The sequence below is a fragment of the Pistacia vera genome, unplaced genomic scaffold, assembly GCF_008641045.1.
Source record: "Pistacia vera cultivar Batoury unplaced genomic scaffold, PisVer_v2 Contig252, whole genome shotgun sequence".
NCBI lineage: Eukaryota > Viridiplantae > Streptophyta > Magnoliopsida > Sapindales > Anacardiaceae > Pistacia > Pistacia vera.
The window spans coordinates 236726-251693 of NW_022196060.1; the positions used below are offsets into that span (position 1 = coordinate 236726).

General features: G+C 41.4%; 1 protein-coding gene across 2 annotated transcripts; it reads right to left on the reverse strand.

Annotated features, from left to right (window-relative positions):
• Window positions 1–734: 734 nt before the first annotated feature.
• On the reverse strand, window positions 735–5445 carry LOC116132435 (acyl-coenzyme A oxidase 3, peroxisomal-like). Of its 2 annotated transcripts, XM_031418081.1 has the most exons (13): window positions 4873–5444; window positions 4665–4782; window positions 4471–4578; window positions 4169–4341; window positions 3955–4054; window positions 3779–3853; window positions 3513–3643; window positions 2986–3121; window positions 2792–2911; window positions 2092–2238; window positions 1915–2019; window positions 1722–1823; window positions 735–1263 (listed from the first exon to the last, which is right to left on the reverse strand). In XM_031418081.1, exons 1-13 carry the CDS (start codon window positions 5325–5327, stop codon window positions 1015–1017), a joined length of 2019 nt encoding a protein of 672 aa, XP_031273941.1. In that variant the 5' UTR covers window positions 5328–5444; the 3' UTR covers window positions 735–1014. The 2 variants fall into 2 exon arrangements, with proteins under 2 accessions (XP_031273941.1, XP_031273942.1); XM_031418082.1 differs by lacking the exon at window positions 2092–2238 and having other exon boundaries at window positions 4873–5445.
• Between the last annotated feature and the right edge of the window lie 9523 nt (window positions 5446–14968).

A 14968-nucleotide genomic window follows, 5' to 3' on the forward strand; every position in this document is an offset into this window, starting at 1 on the left:
TTGATGTCTTGATAGTATTGTTATTTGCATTTGCTTTTCAGTCTCATGCTGTATGATGTTCACCTTTTACTAGTTGTTTCTATGTTGCTCTCAGACGCACAAAATACACAATCCCATACTCCAGCAAAAATCCTGATATTGATAATATTATGTCGAAAGCCTGTCGGTAGTTTATGGCTTGATATATCTGCAATACTATTTTTCAGTTCATTTTCTGTTTTCACTGGTTTGTACACCTCTTTTCTGTGAAAAAATGTTGTGAGATTAGATTGTGTACCTAACATTGCTCTTTTAACAAACACAAAGAGATTGGCTGGCAAGTTGAGTTCAATAAATTGACACTGTGATCTGCAGTTGATTTGTGTAAGAACACCTGGCATTCCTTAACGTCAAAGTATCTTTATAGTTGTTTTTCTCATTTTAACATTGGAGTTTTATTTGTTGAACAGTGAACACCCGTAGTATAAGGTTCAATGCAATTGATATTTTATCTCGTCTCCTGCTGATTTTAGACCATTAAGTGAATTAACTACTGTATCTTACTTCTCTTTCATAAAATGTTTTGTCAAAATATACACAATACGGAAACAAAAATATTTCTTTATTTTTATATGAATCTCAGATCCAAATTGATAAACAACTGACATTTTCTGTTTTTACAGTTTTTCTTTTTATCAATTTACTTTGTAGTTTGACAAAACAAAACGATGGAAACTTTAAAGCTACATTACTAATTTCAGAAAGATCAGCAAATCTTTATTTAGAATCATCTTTGATGGTGGATTGGTTGCTCAAAGGGGAACAGTGCCATTCTCTTGACCCCCTATTTTATTGTGTACCAAACCAATGCACCTTTAATTGTGTAAAAATGAAAAATAAAAAAAGCCCAAATTCACTATAATCTGTTTTACAGAAAATACTTTCATCACAATTTAAATAGCGGAGAGTTCAACAAGCTGCTTACGCTGAAAGCAGATTGCTGCGGCTATATAAGAGAGGAAGTAAGATCGTAAATTATTGATGAACTGCATACCAAGAATTTGCATCAATCCAGTTAAATGCTATAGGGCTTAAGAAAGCGTCAGGAATGCCGAAGGAACTGACCAAACCAAGTGCATGTGGTCGCACTTCACTACAGAGTTGTATCACTTCTTTTCTCACGGCAGCATCATTTTCCTTTGACAAGTAACCATATCGGAGAAACGCAGCATCTTCTTCCATACGTGTTAAAGCATATAATGATCTCAACAAACCTAGTACATCCTGCATAAGTAAAGCAAACACCTACTGATCAGCAACTTCTGTTTCACTTTTTCAATTAATTTGGTATCATATGATATAGGAACGTTATGTTAATTATATACAAATCGATATATATATATATTTATACTTTTCACAGAACCGAGATTCTAAGTAGAATTATTAATACCCACAATCCTTAAGCATCTTTTATTTCAGTATTGTAGCCCCGAAAATGTCATCTGGCCACTAACATATTCGTTTTCCATCTAGAACGTAGTTAGGTATTCCTTTTCATTCAATCTTACCTTAGAAATTGATTCCTAACTGCAGTTCATTTATAATATTTTTACTTATTACAAAATATGACACCTTCTATATACTCCTCCAAAAATTGGACAAATGGATATCAGAAACTGGTTCTAGATTCCAGTCAGAGGTCAGTGTAGATAGTATACAAGAAAAAAGCTGTTATTATTTACCTTCAAAGAACTAGTTGTCATGGTTGCCTCAGCCTCGATAAAGGTTTGCAGTATTAATCTATCTGAGAAAGCTCTACCCAAGTCTTCGGCAAGCTGGTAACTCTGGGTGTGGCAAAGTGAAAACAACAATTAGAGAGAAAGGGAAATGCTAGGAGAAGCAGTTGGCAAGTTAGTAGCATAAGAGCCTACTCACCAGAATGAAGGCGTACTGTTTACTTTGTCCCTTAACTTGATATTGTGATACTTCCGCAGCAAAACGACTCAACAGGTCTCTCTCCCTTAAGCAGAATGCATCCATCTGACATGCACAGAGGTTAGAAACATTCAAAACCTATTTAAAATTGCAATAATAAAAGCTCAATCATCTTACTTGAAATTGTCTGCTCCTGAGGAGAGAGCTTGTAAGCTGAGATGAGATTATAGGGCAAGGCTTATTCATATGTTCTAAACCCAAACCTTTAAAAGTATTATTTCTCTTCTTAGCTGCTACATATTCAGCAAGAAGCGCCTTGCTAACCTATATTCACACATTTAACTCATAAATACAATTGGTTCACAGTGAGATTTATGGAGAAAGTAAAATTGAGAATAAATATAGTTCCATATTAATATTTAGCCATTGATCAAAACAAATTAAAAATTGGTACAAAAAGCTTACAGAATTAATATGAAAACCAAAACTGAATATTGCAATATGCAGATTTTCAATTAAAAGAAACAAGAGGATTATTAACATGCAATCAACATAAATAGCAGGCTATTATCAGTACTAAAAAGTCTAAAATCTATAATCTACTAAAGGTCAAACATGGAGGAAATATAAACTAATTCAATAAAAGATCAAGTGCAAAAGTCTTCTTACTCCCCAACGCTTTTGGGAAGGCTATTAAACAAAAATTCATGTCATTTCAGACGACGTTAAGTTAGAATCTAACATTTTCTCTGATACCTATTCCTGTCTCCAACAAAAAATGTAGTATATAGATATGCAGGTCACTTGTAAACAATTAACAGCGATATGTTGCAATTCTTTGTCATAATTTATAAAAGAGAAGACCATAGACATTAACCTGCTGCATCAGGACATTGTTGTCCCCTTCAAAAGTAGATTGCACATCAAATTCACTTTTCAAATGACCAAAATGATTTTCAGTCTTCAGGCCTTGTCCTCCACATGCTTCACGGCATTCCTAAAAGAACAGTAGTCTGAATCAGACCACTTAACATGAATGTAAATAATCTATGTGTAGTTGCAGTCCCTGACCTGTAGTGTTCGCTGATTGTGCCAGGTAAAAGTAGCCTTGAATGCACTTGAAATAACATGAATGGTTTTGTTTGACTGAGGTGTCCTATTCACATATATCATCTTCATGTGGTTTGCAGCAGAACTCATAGCATATCTGTTGCAGAATCAAGAATGGGGAGGAAAGGGGGAGGATAGCAGCAGAAATAACACACCAGTTTATTAGTTAAGATCATCAACAGACAGGTCCAGTATAATTACTTCTATTCAAATAACACATATTACCGAAGCAATCAGGATAATATATGAGGATCCACTAGGTGAAAAATATAGACACTTTCAGTAGAATCAAACTCTCTACTTTGCAAACAGATAATTAGTCAATTTGGAAAATTTTGTAGATGTGTCAACACCAGCAAATCCAGTACTATATATACTTAGTTCATACCAGATATTATAAATGTAAGGGAAGAGAAGGGAGAAAAAACTTTAATACCAAAGTTTCAATAAAATTTAATTTTCACAATACAAGTTATCGAGATGCTTACGTCTTTGCAAGGAGAGGCAGTAGTCGCCGTTGATGACTGGGATAATCAAGCAACAAGATTTCAGGCCCATTTGGTGTAATAGAGAATGCCCGCCTTGATAATGCATACCTTATAGCTATTGATAAGCCAATCTAAAAGGAGAAGAATGTTAATTTCCAATAGTTCATTTAGTTTGTCAGGATTACCTGCTTCCCTGGCCCAAGAATTATATACAACTGCAAAAGTTTTGCAACTGAAGGGAGAGCAGATTTAAAATCCATTATTACCTTTGATATGTGCACTGCTGATGATGCTATATTTACACGACCAGATGTTAAAGGGGCCATGAAAGCTGCAAATCTCTGAAAATAACACATATATATAAGAGTTTAGAAAGTCATCTTATCGGATAAATTAAGCTAGAAGAAGATAACAATATGCCATCTATCAGTAAGGTAATTACCTGATCTGGGTCTTTGATTGCACTAAGATATTCTCCATCAGGTGAAACATCAGCAACTGAATTCAACAAATTCTCCCTAGGGATTCGGACATTGTCAAACCTGAAAAAATTCCAAAACTTTTGAGTTACATCTTAACTATAGAGAACATAACTTTTTAAGGTCATTCAAACATAAAGCAGAGCAGTTCAGCTACAAAAGTCTTATAACTCTTACCAAATTCGACCATTATCAACACCATTCAACCCAATTTTATGACCACAATCAGCTATCCGGATATTATGACAGATTTTACCATCTGCATCCCTGATCTGGCAAATGAATGCATGAACCCCTTGATTTTTCCCATTAATTTCAAGCTGTGAAAAGACCACCGTATGTGTTGCATGCTAAAAAGGCAAAACAACAAAAACTATGTAAACACAGATGCTGCAAGTACAATTTCTACCGATGGCATGGGAATCAAACTGAACAACAAAAAGTGACTACCAAATCTTAAAGAAAGAAAAATTTCTTACATTGGCTGCTCCACCAATACAATATTTTTGAGCTGACTCACAAGGAGTGTTTATAACAAACTCTCCAGTGTTTGAATCATAAGTGGTAACTGTTTCAATTCCTTTAACCTAAAAATAACAAACCCAACACAAAGTTCAAAAATTAAGAACATAGAAAGATTCCACAAATCAATTAACAACCTTGACATACATACATTACTTCCATGTCCCAACTCCGTCATTGCAAAGCAACCTTTTACCACATAATTCTCAGTGTCTTTCAGCCACTTGTCATGGTGTCGCTTCGTCCCCAAAAACTTTATGGCCCCACCCCTGCATTCAAAATCCAATTTTTGTTTTTTTTAATAAAAAAAAATACGCTTGTAAGAATTAATCGTATTACAAAATACAAAATTTAATTACCACAATGAGAAGTGAACACCCATCTTGACGCTGAGCGAGTGGTCGAACATTTCAATAACTTCAGCTTGAGCTATTTTTCTCAAAGCAGCTTCGATTCCTTTGCCGGTAAGCCAGCCTTGAAAAACCCCTCTTTCAAACAAGTAGGCAATTCTCTTCATGGTCATCTCTCGTTGCTGCTCCATCGTCTGATTATAATCAGGCGATACAAACACTTTCTCTCCCACTTGCCTGGGATTGAACAGTTTGCTTTGTATGACCAGATTGTACAACCAGTCTCGGTCTTCCAAGTTGTGACCATCCAGCAGTTTCCGCATTTCTTTGATGTCAAAATGTGAAACTTCAGTGAGTTCTGGGGGAGAGAAGCTTAAGCAGGCGTTTGCGGAAATAATATGAGGAGAATTTGATTGCAAGAGATGATCGCTGATGATTTTGGTTCGTTGAAAAGCTCTATCCATTGTTTTTGCGAGATGAAATGTGAACGGAAATTACGCAAGTTTGATCAAACTTTCAAAGGGATTTCTTTGTGAACGAAGGAGTTGTTGTGATTTTAAGCGCGCAGGGGAAGGTGGGACTTGGGAGGTCCAACCACGTGGTAGTTAGATAAATACAGTTGGCCGCTATTAAAGGCAGCGTTTGGTGACTGTGCACTGAATTCTTATACCAAATTACGTGCCACGTGGCTCAAACCAACCACATATCACATAAACAAATATTTTACGAGTGAACGGCCGTTTATCAACTATGGATGATTGCTCACTGTTATTGGATGAAAGTTTATTATATATGAACATTCGTCCATGCAAAATGAACTATGGACTGGTGTCCACCTATAATGGACGTTCGTCCATAGTTTTATTAATTGTTTGTGGGTTAGCCTCCACGTTACCGCAATTCAGTGCGGGCCATAACCCCAGGCTTGCCCCTTTCCTCTACAACTACTCCACCCACCAACTCCATGGAGTTTTTGAGGTTTGTTTCTTGTCTCTCCTATTTTAGTTTATTTACAAATATTATGATTTCAGTAACTATTGAAAGATCTGTGTTATGCCTAGAAAAGTAGGGCTGATGCAGAGCCCTATCAGCGTAAGCGGTCAAAGCTTAGGTAAATCCTACAACCGTTCAGAAACAGCCACGTCGCACGCTAACGCAAGCGGCATGCTCCTGCCAGTGCAGTAGGTGTGCGTCAAGCTGGTGAAAGGCTGGAGAAGATCCACGTGTCCAATCCTTGCAAACGTCGAGTAAATCACTCGAGTAGGTGAACAACGGGACGCAAGGAAGGATTTGTACGGCAATCTGACCCACTCTCTGATTTAGTAATCATTACCTCAATTCATCCCACTATAAATAGAGGGTTCCTCTCCCGTTTGTGTGATTAGCTAATTTCTCTCTAGAATAGCATATACTCTCTCTCTCTCTCTCTCTCTCTATCTCTCTCTCTTGCAACCTCTTGTAAGTCAGCTCGCTGAACGCGACCTGACCTCAAATATATTAATACGATACCAGTGGACGTAGGATTCGCTTATTTAAGCATCCGAACCACTTTAAAGACTATTCTTCTTCTTCTATTCAGTTCAATACCCCCATACACGTGTGTCTTCTGAGTCAGCTCAATATTTCCCACATGCGTTTAGTTGGTGTCAAAATCCAGCATCAACAGTTTGGCGCTAGAAGGAGAGTCTGATTTAGTATTCGTCCTTCATCAAGAGAATCTCTAACTAATCGGTCCAACAACAAATGGCTCGCCGATTCGAATCTGAGCGACCTAATCATGGTGAGGAAGAGATCCCCTAGGTACAAGAGGACACTTCATCCGAAGTGACCCCAGTCCCGTAAAATCTCGTAGGGGATATCCCTTCAAGCTCACGGCTTGATTCACCCGTCATGAGCTACCTGGAGAGGTTCAACAACACTCTCCAAACTGTCAACCAAAGGCTGGACCGCTTGGATCGGGTCGCACCACCAGAATCAAATAAGACGGTGCCACCGCCAAAAACGCCTGCAGGTCACATAAAAGCACGGAAAAGGGCGATAGGCCATGCTGCGCGCACTATAGCACGTCAAAGGAAGGGAAAGTCGGTGGTAAACAACGGGCCTAGAGGCTCCGAGGGACCAGTGAACACCGACCGCACCCCGGGTAGAATACCCGTGGCACGCCAACTCGATGACAAGTCTCGACCCGAGCTATCCCATACCACATTGCGCGAGCACTCCCACAAAAGTGTAAGGCGGGGAGATTCCCACTATCACCAAAATGACGACTCCGATCGTCGTCGCGCGGGAAGTTCCTACCGTCCGCAGGTCGGTTCGCACCACCGTGGAGGTCGAGAAGGTTCCCCAGACCATTCAGTGCCATCGCACTACTCTAGCCAGCGTGTGTCAAGAGCGGTCAGAACTGCCAGCCGAGGCGAGGAGGAATCCAACCTTCGAACTTTCCTCAACCGCAATCGCGAGGGTTGAACCCGACTGGGGGAAAGCAATCCCCAAATGGCTCCACTGCCTCAAATTAAGGAGCTACAGCTAGCTCTGGATCAGCTAAAAGCTCAACAAAATGAGCGAGGGCAGGTCGTAGAGGCGTCTCCCTTTTCTCCAGTTGTGTTAGCCGCCCCTCTCCCATCCAGATTTAGAATGCCCGATATATGGGCGTTCGATGGAAACTCTAATCTACAGGATCATTTGTAAGAATTTAACGACCTGATGGAACTTCACCAAGTTTCTGACTTGGCAAAATGTCGTTGCTTGGCAGTAACTCTAACTTCTCATGCCAAGCGATGGTTCAGGTCGCTCCCAACGAGATCGATCAGCTCATGGAATCAGATGAGCTCGACATTCTTGAGACACTTCCAAGCGAACATGAAGTTCTCAATGCTTTTGAGCTACGTCAGCAACATAAGGCAAGAGAGGGATAAATCCCTCCAATCTTACATCGACAGATTCCACAGGGAGCTCTATAAAGTAGTTCATACTCCCGAAGAGTCCGTTTGGACTCTCATCATCGCGGGAGTTCGTCCACAAACAGATCTGTGGAAGAAGCTGCAATCAGAGGACGATGTTTCTCTCATCCGCTTCTACAGCTTTACGGAGAAATACCTCCATATTGAGAACTCTGTGGCAGCACTCAACCACCACGACCACGGTCCTTTGGGCAGTACGCTAGGTCGGGGGGAAAATATGAGGGTTGATCGCCGATGGGCTGACGATGATCAGCGAAAAGGAAAGAAATAGCGGTTTGAGCCCAAGAAGTCTTATGCTCCAGTTCCTCGTCGCGATCGCGATAGGAATCAATATACCCCTTTGAATGCATCTGTCTCGGCCATTCTTGACAAGTCAGAAAAGGTTGGCCTGCTCGAGAATCTAAGCGCATGAAAAATCCCCCTTCAGCTAGAAACAGTAAAAAGTATTATCGTTATCATCGGGACAATAGGCATCACACCGATGAGTGTCGAGCTCTCAAGTAGACAATTGAAGACCTTATCAAGCAGGGGCATTTCAAAGAGTATGTTGATGACTCTGCTCCCGTAAAGGAGAAAAATCGAGAGAAACTAGGCAAGAAGCATTGTGATCGCAAGGGTATCTTTAGCATGGGGATAATCTTTGGGGGACCACACCTCAGAGGAAACTCGTGAGGTGCCAAAGAAATATATGCTCACGCAGCCCATCATAACCCTATCCGTGTAATGAACACAACACAGCGACCATCAAAGATTCGCAGAGAAGAGGAAATCACCTTCTCTAAAAAAGACCCAGTCTGATTGCATCATTCCCATGATGATGCTCTCGTCATCACGCCCCAAATAGGGCTCTGCAACATCCACAGAATGTTGGTGGATAACGGAAACGCTGTGAACATCCTGTTCCAGTGAGCTTTCGAAAGAATGAAATTGGATGAGGCCGATCTGAAGCCCGCCTCTATCCCCCTATATGGTTTTACAGGGGATCACCTGATCTCCAAGGGAATGATCTCGCTTCCAGTCACGCTGGGTGACTTTGACGAGGTGACCAGGGTCACTGAATTCTTGGTAGTGGACTGCCCCTCCGCTTTCAATGGCATCCTAGGGCGACCTCTTCTAAGAAGCTTTAAGGCAGTCACTTCGATCTACCATCTCAAGATGAGGTTCCCCACCCCGACAAGGATAGGGGAAGTAAGCGGATCTTAGCACGTATCTCGCGATTGCTATGTAAGGGCAGTGCAGATGGCGTGTAAAGGGAAAGGCATCCCCCGTGGCATTCCCGAACAGGCAATGGCGATCAGTCAAATCGAACCACAGCTTAGCCCAGCCAAGGATAATATGGATCCCAGTATCCAGGAATGCCCTTCCACTAGGCTAGTTGAGGATCTATCGGAAGTGTCAGTCGACCAGAACAAGCCGAGCCAAGTGTTAAGGATTTGAAGCAATCTCGACCCCTAGCTCGCTACTGATCTGACCAGCTTCCTCATAGAAAATATTGATGTGTTCGCATGGACGCATGCTGATATGGTCGGGATCAGCCCCGAACATCATTTGCCATGCCTTGAATATCGATAATGAAGCCAAGCCGGTCTACCAGAGAAGAACAGCGATGGATCCAGAGCGATATGCTGCCTTGAAAATCGAGGTAGATAATCTCCTTCAAAATGGGTCCATCCAAGAAGCACTATACCCGGCCTAGGCTGCCAACCCAGTTATAGTGAAAAAGCCCAACGGCAAGTGACAGACATATGTTGACTTCACCGACCTCAACAAAGTCTACCCAAAAGACAACTTTCCCCTACCCAGGATCGACCAGCTTATTGATGCCACCTCCGGGCACGAGCTGTTGAGTTTTATGGATGCATACTCGGGATACAATCAAATTCTAATGTATGCGCTGGACGAAGAGCATACCTCCTTTGTTATCGATCGGGGGCTGTATTGTTATAGGGTCATACCCTTCTGTAATGACTATTTTCTACTCGTATTATCATAAAATATTCATAGTAAAATACATGTAAAATAGCATAAATAGTTGGGCCCAAATTTTTCTTTTATTAAACATACACATTCTTTACACAAAAAGTTATATCATGTACAAAAGCATTAAAACAAGGTGGACAGTGTAGCCATTTCTCTTCACTTAACGACGCCCATCCGACTGTGTCCTCACCTAGATCCTGCAAAACATAGAAAACATCGGGGTGAGCACAACTAATGCTTAGTAAGTAAATCAGCTACTCATCTATCCCCGTAACTCTCTCTCTGATTCTTTCCTTACATGTCCCGTTTACTCTCCCTTTTATAATTTTTCTGATTTCTCTTTCTCGTAAATCTTTTCTACTAACTCTCTTTAGTAAGTCACGGCCCCATCTGATTAGAGGCACGGCTGGGACTCACTCCCACTCTACATGACTTGTACTCATTCTAGCTGATCGAACTCGGTTATGCATGGATTCAAAACCCTTGGCCATGTGAGTACATAATCTCTCTCTCGGGTAAACTCGGGTATAGCCCTCATCCACATGCACTCTCACGGGCTACACCACTTCTCTCTGATACTCATGCCGCTCTCTCAATGTGGCGTACATGCGGGAATACTCTACCCATTACTCATGGGTTCCCCATCGCACAACCTACTCTATTCTCTTATCTAGCACTACTTTCCCTTTATTCTCTAGTGCTCATACTCTTTCTTTCTCTCCACTCTTAGAGTAGTTTAAACTCAATTTCTCTACTTTCTTTTTCTAATGCATAACTATTGCATGATTAATGCATATAGATGACTCATGCTCATTAATGCACATATGAGATGCATTTATGCTATGTAGCAAAAAATTAAGGCTTTCTACTCTTACTCATGCTTCTCTTGAGCATTTCATCATACAATTCAAGTGCATATAAAGCTCTACTTAAACTATAACTTTTCTCTTATCTTTAATCATCCAAAATGGGAGAAAAACTCCCTCATACACTCTAAATCCCTGTCAAAGGAAAACACTTCTATAAAGTTTACTCAAATCTTCCTTCAACCTCAATCAAAACTCACTCAACATCATAAAATCTTAACACTTCTCATAAAGGAAAATACTTCCAACAATTCAACATGAATACTCATCTCAATTCAATTCATCAACAAGCATAATACAAACTCATACATGCATATATCTCTACTTAATTTCTACTCAAAAACTTATTCAAATCTCAACTTGGTTGAATTTACTTACCTTGTGAAAAAGTGACTTCTCTAGCACTTTTCCTTTCCCTTATTGTCTTGTCTTCTCTCTACAACTCAAAACAACAACAACCATATAAGGCTTTAATATAACTATAAGAAACTCACATCTAAAGCAAGAATCCTTACCTTAGGATGCTTTAGATGATATTTCTACTCAAAATTACTCAAAAGCTCTCTTAAATCCCTTAGAAATCTTGGAACAATTGAAAGCAAAAAAGGAGAGAATTGAGAGAATGGATATGGCGGGGGAGAAGAATGAAATGAAGGGTTTATTACACTTAGCCCTTTTTAGTTCATGAGAAAATCAACACTTCCCAACTTTGCCCTTGATCTTCTTTAAAAATTCCATCTATATCCTTTGATTCATTACACTCACACCCCCATACTAACCCATTCTCCACGAAATTTCCTTACATTTTACCCCCATCTTTCCTGCTAATTAGGGGTAGAATGGTCATGTAACCCTTATGGAAAAATATCTAGAACTCTCAATGCACATTTTAGTCTGCTCGTCGCCGCGACGAAGACTACTCTTCGCCCCAGCGAAGACTGCAAATCCAAAATTCCTTAAATCTCAACCAATTTCAAGGCAAACACTCAACCAACTCAACACACAAACTCAATTAAAGCTGAATCAGTAAACATTTAAGCAAAACAGCAAATCTTAAGTACGTACCTCAAGTGGGGCGTTACACTTCGGCCTGAAAAACGCTAGAGCAACTTACCAACGGCTGGTTAACCGAATATTTTTCGAGCAGATCGGGAAGTCGATGGAAGTCTAGGTTGATGACATGCTAGTCAAGTTGCATGTCGCTTCAGAACACATAGCACATCTCGTTGAGATGTTCGACATGCTCCGGAAGTACATAATGAAGCTCAATCCTTTCAAATGCTCATTCGGAGTATTCTCGGGAAAATTTCTGGGGTACATGGTTAACTAGAAGGGAATAGAGATCAACCCCGAGAAAATCCAAGCTCTCTTGGCATGAAAAGCCCGACCAACTGAAAACAGATTCAAAGTCTCAATGGGCAAATAGCGGCACTTAGTCGCTTCATATCGAGGGTAACAGATCGCTGCTTGCCATTCTTCAATATACTCAGGGCCAATAAGAAGTTCGAGTGGACTCCCGAGTGCGAACAGGCATTTCAGAGCATTAAAGAGCACCTCGGAACACCACCTCTTCTGTCTGAGCCTCTCCCGCAGAAAATTCTACTCCTGTATTTGTCCTTCTCTCAATATGCGATCAGTGCAGCTTTAGTTTGGGAAGAGAGCAGGGTTCAATGGCCAGTTTATTATGCGAGCAAGTGTATGTTGGATGTCGAAATGCGGTATCCGGAAATGGAGCGATTAGCTTATGCCTTGCTAATCGCCTCCAGAAAGCTGCGACCTTACTTCCAAGCCCACACAATCCATTTAATGACCAGTTACCCGCTCAAACAAGTCTTTCAGAAGCCAGAGGCATTGGGTAAATTGCTCTAGTGGACCATGGAACTAAGTCAATTCGATCTGCAGTATAGATCAAAAGCAACCATCAAAGGGCTAGTTGTTGCCGATTTCATCTCTGAATTCTCATATCACCCGATAAAGGAATTCGAGTAACAAGCCAACGAACTCACCTAGGAAACTGTTCAGAACCTGTCAACCTGGAGCCTATATATCGATGGATCATTGAACAGGAAACGGGCCAGGGAAGGCCTTCTCCTTCTGAGTCCCAAAAGGACTCACATTCATGGCATTCTTCATTTCAGGTTCAAAGCAACCAACAATGAGGCCGAGTATGAAGCTCTGCTCGCTGAATTGCGGTTGGCAAGGGAAATGGGATCAACCGCGTTCAGCATCCACAGCGACTCCATGCTGGTTGTCAATCGCATTTTGGGGAATATCAAGCCAAGGAAGAAAACATGATCGGCTATTTGAAGAAAGCTAAGGTCATACTCGAGCTGTTTAAGCACTTCACGATCACGTAAATTCCTAGGGACAGCAATTTTGTCGCGGATGCCTTGGCAAAGATAGCCTCATCGCTGGATTCGGACACACCAGAAAGCATTCCTATTCGATTCATAGAGGCCCCCAGTATCAGTTCGCCCGAAAAGGCCATGAATGTAATTGAATCAATCTCCTGGATGACCTCCATCATTCAGTATCTCAGAGATGAGATCTTGCCTAACGACAAGGTCAAGGCAAGAACCCTGCGAACAAGAGCTGCTTGTTACACACTCATAGGAGATCAGCTGTACAAGCGAGGGTTTAGCGTCCCTCTTCTCCGATGTGTAACCGATGAAGAAGCATATTATATCATGAGGGAGATACATGAAGGAATCTGTGGTAATCACACAGTCGCACGATCCCTCACCAACAAGGTTGTTCGCCAAGGGTATTACTAGCCCCTGATTCAAAAAGACACCTACAACTTTGTTAAAACGTGTGACAAATGTCAGCGGTTCGTAAACGTACCGCGAGCTACTTTCCACCAGTTGGTAACCATGTCCAGCCCCTAGCCATTCTTCATATGGGGAATCAATCTCATCAGACCCATGCCAGTTGGTAAAGGAGGAGTCAAGTATGCGCTGGTCGCAGTAGATTACTTCACCAAGTGGGTCGAAGTAGAGCCATTGGCCATGATCACCACCAAAAAACTCAAGGACTTCGTCTTCAAAAATATTGTGTACCGCTATGGGATTCCTCATACCCTTGTCTCTGATAACAGGAAGCAGTTCGATAACGAGGAGTTCAAGCAGTTTTGTGACGAACTGGGTATCCATAAGAAGTTCGCTTCAGTCGCAAGGCCACAAGCAAATGGTCAAGTTGAAGCTGTCAACAAAACCATCAAGCACACTCTGAAGGCCAAACTTGGCGCAGCCAAGGGGAATTGGGCTGACGACCTTCCGAAGTTCTCTGGGCATACAGGACAACTCCGAGAACCTCTACCTCAGAAACCCCTTTTTCGCTAGCATATGACTGCGAATCAATGATCCCTGTAGAGGTAGAAACCGGTTCTCTTTGGAGGGACCTGTTCAATGAAACAGACAACGAGACTCTTATGCGCGTAAGTCTAGATCTAGTTGAAGAATATCGTAGAAAGGCTCAACTAAAACTTGTAGCCTATCAGCAATGTACGAAAAGGTTCTTCGACTCTACGGTCAGAAGAAGAGATTTCCAGGTCGGCGACCTCGTTTTAAAAGAAGTCCTTCTTGGTACTAGAGAACCAAGTGCGTGAGTTTTGGGACCGAACTGGGAGGGCCCATACCGCATCGCCAAAGTGATAAGACAGGGGACTTATCAACTCAAAAGGCTGAATGGTTCTGAAGTACCGCAAGCTTGGAATGCTGAACATCTCTGACCATATTATCAGTAATCCTGAACTCAACTTTTCCTTGTAAAGATTTTACTTTTCTTAATCTTTGTAAATAACAAGTGTATAATTCTGTAATCATTTTCCCATGTATATAATTCTGTTCACATAGACTTGTTCCAATGTTATTGTAAACAGTTAGAATGCGATCTCATGTATAACATATAGGGTATGGAAATTGTAAGTACTCATGAAAGATTAAGAAAGACATGTATTTATTCATTGATAAAAGGGAAAGTACATAAGCGAGTAGGAAAAAGACTACAAAAGTAGATCATTGATCCTCGTCCCCAGGTCCCGGAGAGGCGACCTCAACATCTTTAGGCTGGTCACGGATCACCTGATCGGGTGCGAGCTTCTCTGGGACGTACTCTGAATGCTCCTCTTCCAGGTCAGGTCCCCGAGTCACTTCCTCATCCTCGACCTGTGCCATGGAAGCAAGTTCATCCCGATACTCGTTAGGAAGGTCGGACAGATCCATCACAGGGTTCTTCGGTCGAAAGGCGAAGATGGACTGAATCGTCCATTTTGCAGCCCTCCTCTCGATCTCCGCCTCT

Excerpts from the sequence above, each read along its gene's own strand:
- LOC116132435 (XM_031418081.1), bottom strand. The coding sequence starts at position 5,327 with ATGGATAGAGCTTTTCAACGAACCAAAATCATCAGCGATCATCTCTTG. Across the intron at positions 4,579-4,664 it reads AGTTGGGACATGGAAGTAAT|GTTAAAGGAATTGAAACAGT; the intron begins GTATGTATGTCA and ends TGTTATTTTTAG. Across the intron at positions 3,122-3,512 it reads CTGCCTCTCCTTGCAAAGAC|ATATGCTATGAGTTCTGCTG; the intron begins GTAAGCATCTCG and ends ATTCTGCAACAG.